The following is a 6,000-nucleotide window of genomic DNA, read 5'->3' on the forward strand; positions in this document are numbered from 1 at the left end:
ACAGGTTTCTTGAGGGATTTAAGTAGAAAGAAAAAGACAAAAAGATTTTCTTTTGTTAGGTAGTGCAATAATTTCCCCTTGGTTTTTCTTTGTGCCGCAGTTCTTTTCCAAGGGTTTTGTTTGAACCAGGTGTAGTTAGTTTTTTTTAGAAGTAGGAAACCTTGGGCTATGATTTGAATTGGAAGCAATGTCTCTTGACTTTATATACTTTGAGAATAGTGAGTGCTTTAGTTGTGATGCTTAGGCTCAGATTTTGACTCTGGCATAAGCACCTTAAATTGTATAAGTTTAACTTTGCTTAACTGCTTTGACTAGAGAGTCTTGATCATCCAATCTTGAGTGATTTATGTGCCATGTGTGTGTGAGGTATTTGTGTTATTCTGTGCATTGTATTTGATGTCTAGAACTTACCCCGTGTGTTTGCAAAGCGAAATAGTAGTTTTTTTCAGTTTGGGAAGTGATATAGGCATTTCTTTGTTGCGCCAATTATATGCTTTTATCCACATAATTGTTATGTATCTTTTTAAACCCCGTTGAGCATGTAATCCTGTTTCTTTTGGCAACCACATTATAAGCCTTACCCATTTGTTTGAATTGACTATCTATTTGAACCATTTGCCTCCTGTGAGCACTTGAATTTGGTATGAACTTTGTAAAAGTTAAAGTGTGGGGTGTTGGTTGGGCTTTCGAGTGGAACTATTGAAATAAGGAAAAGGGTGCATTGTTTTGAAAAAGTAAGAGCCACTTGAATTGAAAATAAATAAATAAAGAGATTAATTGTACGATTGTGAAAAATATTCCTTGATAGTGGTTACGTATGATGTAATTGTGCATAAATTAGTTAGGAATTAATATACTATTGATATGAAGGTGGAGTTATAGTTTGACATTAGTCTGGGGTTTCGAACAATGAATGTATGTGTTAAAGTGCTTAGGGAGGTATAGTCACTCTTATATCTAAATGTATCCTACCCGTCCCGCAGCTTACATTACAACCAATGAAAGTCCTATTTGATCCTTGACTGAATGGGCTCGATTAGTTGAGTAGTACACTACGGGCAAGTCTATGGTGCATCTTTTGTGGCATATGAATGTTGTTTCTAAGAGTGAGTGAATTCTTTTTATCTTGAGTTCCTAATTATTCTTAACTTTTATTGTGTGCGGAACTACTGTCTATTATTGTGAGGGCACTTGATTCATGAAGGAAAGGCAATGTTGTTGACCTCTATATTAGAGTAAGTGAGTGAGTTGTAAATACTGCATGGTGCTTTTTACTCAATTCTTGAGGTGAAGATGTTACACTATTATGCTTAGTTTATTTTAAATATTCTTGGTATAATGAGTTAGAAGAGTTGCTTCGTAAGGTTGTGTCTATATAACGTGTGGTGTGATTTCTCGAGGACGAGCAATGATTTAAGTATGGAGTGTTGATGGTAGGCTATAATCTTGTGTTTTAGTCCCTTATTACATTCCAATTTACTGCACTTTAATTGAGTTTGAGCATTAATTGCTAGTGTTTTGCACTAATTGTGTGCTTTATGCCTTGTAGAAGTGATTCCGAGCTATGTAGATGTTATGGAACTAATTCGAGATAATTGGAGCTTTGAGGTCTTAGTAAAAGCCCAAAGGAATAAGCCGGAATCATGTTCAGGGGTCGAGGATCACTTCTGGGCGTCAAAATTCAAGGAAGAATAATCTGTTGAAAAAATGCACCTTGCGACGCAGAGTGCAACGCATCAATGTAAAAATCTATCAGAAAATAGCAAACTTAAGAGACTAGGTTTTTGGGATTTGTCAGAAAAAAGCACTAATGCTACGCACCCTGCGACACATGAAATACAATAAGTTTGCAAGTTTTCCTATTTCGGCTAGGAAAGGGTGATTTCATTTGGCTCCGACCCTACTTGGTATAAATACATGCAAAAACGGTATTTTCTGGACTTTTGACACATCTATGACCTAAGGAGGCTAGAGAGAAGGTGGAGAAGCCAAAGCACAAGGAGTTCATCATTCAATCCTCACTCAAGACAAGAGTTTGGATCGTTTAATGCTTTTCTTTATATTTGTGATGAATTACTCCATATCTATGGAGTAGTTCGTTTTAGGGATTGATGGATTTGGTGTTTTGATGATTGTTTGTGGATATTAACTCTAGTTTTTATGTATTGAATTGTTTTGGGTGATTTAATTATTGCATCTATATTCACATGTTCATATAATCGAGAGAGGCATAACTTGTGATATTTTTGCATCATCTTGTTGGTTGAATTCATTGATTCTTCCTAGTAATCGAAAGAGGCTAGTTGAATTATTGTTTAGACCTAGTTAGGAGGATAATCGAAAAAGGTTCTCCTAAAGACCAGTCCACTACGAATTCGTGCATATCTTCACCGAGCATAAATTGGTTCATATTGTGATGTTGAGACTTAATCGACAGAGGAGTTTCTACTAAAAACTTGAACATTAGAAGTGAATTAGCAAGAGTTAAATCCCAGACAATTATCTTGCACCTATCTAATCAACCCATATTTTCTCCTATTGATATCTTCTTTGCTTAATTTTGTTTAATTGTCATTAGTCAATTAGATCTAGAGTCTTAGTTAATTTTAGTTCTTAATCGTATAATCTCAATTGTTGATCATCTTGGATAGCAATCTAGCTACAAGCTACGAAAATACTGTTTTACTCCAATCCCTGTGGATACGATAATTTTCTATACTATCTTTGACTAGCGAGCATATATAGGTGTGTGTTTTGCGCTCGTCAAATTTTGGCGTCGTTGCTGGGGATTGGAAATCAATAGTTTTGAAATAGTTTGTAGTGCTAATTCAGGATTTTTTTTTCTTTTGTTTTTCCCTTTTTTAGGTTGGTGTTCTTTGACTGTGCGCAGGTTACAGGTTAGATTGGTGCATGACTCGATCTTCTGGGAAAGAATTGCTACCATACGAGCCAGAAATAGAAAAACAACTGCAACAGCTGAAGAAGGAAGGAAATCTCACCGAGGCATTAGAAAAGGTTGGGCAATCCTCAACCAAAGATATTGCCGGAAATGGTGAAGATAATGTGGACCTGGCTGCGAGAGAGGCAGCCCAACAAAGAGAAAAAGTGGCATGAGACACTGAAGAAGCAGGTTTTAGAGATGCACAATGTATTTATGAAGGAGAGAGGGGTCACAGACTTAATCAAAATCAACCCGTGGGTGCAGGCCTATTTAGAAACATAACTCCAGGTGCTGGGAAACCACTGGGTGATTACTCTAGACTGGTCTATAAATAAGATTTGCCAAGCATTCGACCTCCTCCAGTTGCAGCAAACAATTTCGAGTTGAAGCAAGGGTTGCTTCAAACTCTGCAAAACTGTTGTTTCTTCAGAGGAAAGATGAACGAAAATCCAAACAATCATCTAATGGACTTCGAGGAGATCGTGAACACCTTTCAATATAATGGTGTTTCACAAGATGTAGTTTATCTAAGGGCATTCCCCTTCACACTAAAAGATGATGCGAAGCAGTGGCTTTGGAGCTTGACTCAAAGATCAATTCGAACATGGGAGGAGATGACCGGAAAATTTCTTGATAAATATTTCTCCTCAGCTAAAACGGGCAAGTTAAGAAGAGAGATCCATAACTTCTGCCAGAAAGATAATGAAACAGTTTTTGAAGCTTGGGAGAGGTTTAAGGAGATAGTCAGAAAGTGTCAACACAGTGGTATTTAACTCTGGATGCAACTCCATGATTTTTGGGATCGGTTGACACTGGCCTCACACAGAACGTTGAGCAATGCAGTTGGAGGTTCGTTAATGAAGAAGACACCAGAGGAGATATTCACTATTCTCTATGAATTATCTGAAGATGCAAATCAATGGCCCTGTGAAAGTGCTGAAAGAAGACGGGTGAATGGTGTTCACCCGGTTGATGCTAACACATCTGTGCAGGTACAACTTGATGCTATGGCGAAGGAAATTAAAAAGCTGACCTTAGCCTCAATACAGAGTGAGACTCATGCAACATGTGATATTTGTGGAAGAGGACACCCTACTCATGAGTGTCAAGCCTTAACCGAGGAAGTTAATGCTGTTGGAAATTACAACTTTAATGCAATGGGTTAGAGGCACCCCGGATTTTCATGGAGTTCACCAGGAGGTACAGCAAATGTATGGCAACAAAATAACGCCAGACCTCAGGGACAAGGGGCGCCTGTTTTCCAAAATCAGCAAAGCCAGCAGTTTCACCCTCAATAACCAATTCAATCTTGGTTAGAAGATATAATGATGTCCTTCATTGTCAAGACAAATGAGAGATTAGATGCTCATAGTGCACCTATCAAAAACTTGGCATAGAGTTGCGAAATTTGGAGAAGAAAGTGGGACAAATTGCAACCATATTGTCTGAGAGGATCCCAGGTACTTTGCCATCTGACACTGAAAGAAACCCCAAAGAAAATGTAAATGCTGTAACTCTGAGAAGCGACAAGTGTTGGAAGAGCCCACTCCGGTCCAAAAAGAGAGTGTGCCTGAAAAAGAAATTGGGGACCAGCTGAAAAATGAAGTTGATAAAAAGAAGACAGGAAAGAAGGGAGCTGACAAGAAGAAGGAGGACACTTCGAGAAGGTATGAATCTAATAAAGAGAGCAAGCCCATGTATGCTTTACCTTTTCCCCAAAAGCTTTATAGAGAGAAGCTGTATAAACTATTTGAGAGGTTCCTAGCTATGCTGAGACAGGTTAATGTAAACTTGCCATTCATAGAGGTGCTCTCCCAAATGCCAACTTATGCAAAATTCTCGAAGGAGATCCTTACAAAGAAAAGAAAGGTCGAGGAGACATCAGTGGTCAAACTCACAGAGCATTGCAGTGCTATCTTGCAAAATAAACTCCCACAAAAATTTGGAGATCCAGGGAGTTTTACTATACCTCGCTCTTTAGGCTCTATTAAATTTGATAAATCTTTATGTGATTCTGGTGCCTCAATTAATTTAATGCCTTTGTCTATTTACAGGAAGTTAGAGAGTGAGATTGGGGAGATAAGGTCGGTACCAATATCTTTGCAGCTGGCTAACCAAACAACTCTGATACCCGAGGGGATAGTGGTAGATGTTTTAGTGCGGGTAGATAAGTTTGTATTTCCTGTGGACTTTATTGTAATAAATATGGAGGAGAATAAGGAGGTCTCCCTCATTTTAGGAAGACCATTTTTAGCAACGGATAGAGCAATATTAGACATACATGCTAGAAAACGCATGCTTAGAGTGGGGGAGGAGACTGTAAATTTTGAGATGAATGTAGAAACATGGGTTAAAAAAGGAGAAGCCAGCTGCAAGTGCTGAATGAAAGGTAAAAAGTTCGAAAGAAAAGGCTACAACGAGTGGAAAAGATAAGTGTGGGGTGTACCCCAAAAAGGCTAAGAAGAAGCTGTCTGCATGGATGTGTGCACTGGTTCGGGCAAGTGGAATGGAGCCCGATTTTGACTCAGACCCCGACTAGATATTCAGAGAAGTTTACTCTACTTTATGCTTTTTAATTGTGTGTCATGGGAACATGCCACAACTTAAAGTGTGGGGTAGGGGGGATAATTATATGTTGTATGTATGTTAGTTTTAGTTTTTGTTTTGTAAAATTAAAAAAAAATTATTTTTTTAAACATTTTCAACTTTTCCCGACGATGGATATCCTTCTACAAGTTTCTTGAAGGATTTAAGTCGAAAGTAAAATATAAAAAGATTTTTTTTTGTTAGGTAGTGTAATAATTCCCCCTTGGTTTTTCTTTGTGCCACGGTTCTTTTCCAATGGTTATGTTTGAACCGGGTATAGTTAATTTTTGTTTTTAGAAGTAGGAAACCTTGGGCTATGATTTGAATTGGAAGCAATGTCTCTTGACTTTATTATGCCTTGAGAATAGTGAGCGTTTTAGTTGTGACGCTTAGGCTCAGTTTTTGACTATGGCATAACCACCTTAAATTGTATAAGTTTAACTTTGCTTAATTGCTTTGACTAGAGAGTCTTG

General features: G+C 37.9%; 1 protein-coding gene and 1 non-coding gene across 2 annotated transcripts; one reads left to right on the top strand and one right to left on the bottom strand.

The window, feature by feature from the left end:
- Positions 1 to 3,603: 3,603 nt before the first annotated feature.
- Positions 3,604 to 3,710, bottom strand: LOC117278847 (small nucleolar RNA R71). The gene has a single exon (XR_004509208.1). It is a non-coding gene; the product is annotated as a small nucleolar RNA R71 (small nucleolar RNA).
- Positions 3,711 to 3,798: 88 nt separating this feature from the next.
- Positions 3,799 to 5,323, top strand: LOC138892392 (uncharacterized). Its single transcript, XM_070176103.1, has 4 exons — positions 3,799 to 4,102; positions 4,339 to 4,451; positions 4,535 to 4,608; positions 4,996 to 5,323. The coding sequence occupies exons 1-4, from the start codon at positions 3,799 to 3,801 to the stop codon at positions 5,321 to 5,323; spliced, it is 819 nt and encodes a 272-aa protein (XP_070032204.1).
- The last annotated feature ends 677 nt before the right edge of the window (positions 5,324 to 6,000 follow it).

The sequence above is a fragment of the Nicotiana tomentosiformis genome, chromosome 5, assembly GCF_000390325.3.
Source record: "Nicotiana tomentosiformis chromosome 5, ASM39032v3, whole genome shotgun sequence".
Lineage (NCBI taxonomy): Eukaryota > Viridiplantae > Streptophyta > Magnoliopsida > Solanales > Solanaceae > Nicotiana > Nicotiana tomentosiformis.

Bases quoted from the DNA above. Each gene is read 5' to 3' on its own strand.
- LOC138892392 (XM_070176103.1), top strand. From the start codon at position 3,799: ATGAAGAAGACACCAGAGGAGATATTCACTATTCTCTATGAATTATCT. The intron at 4,103-4,338 runs GTTAGAGGCACC...AACTTGGCATAG, and splicing joins TTACAACTTTAATGCAATGG to AGTTGCGAAATTTGGAGAAG. The intron at 4,452-4,534 runs GTAACTCTGAGA...ATTGGGGACCAG, and splicing joins CCAAAGAAAATGTAAATGCT to CTGAAAAATGAAGTTGATAA.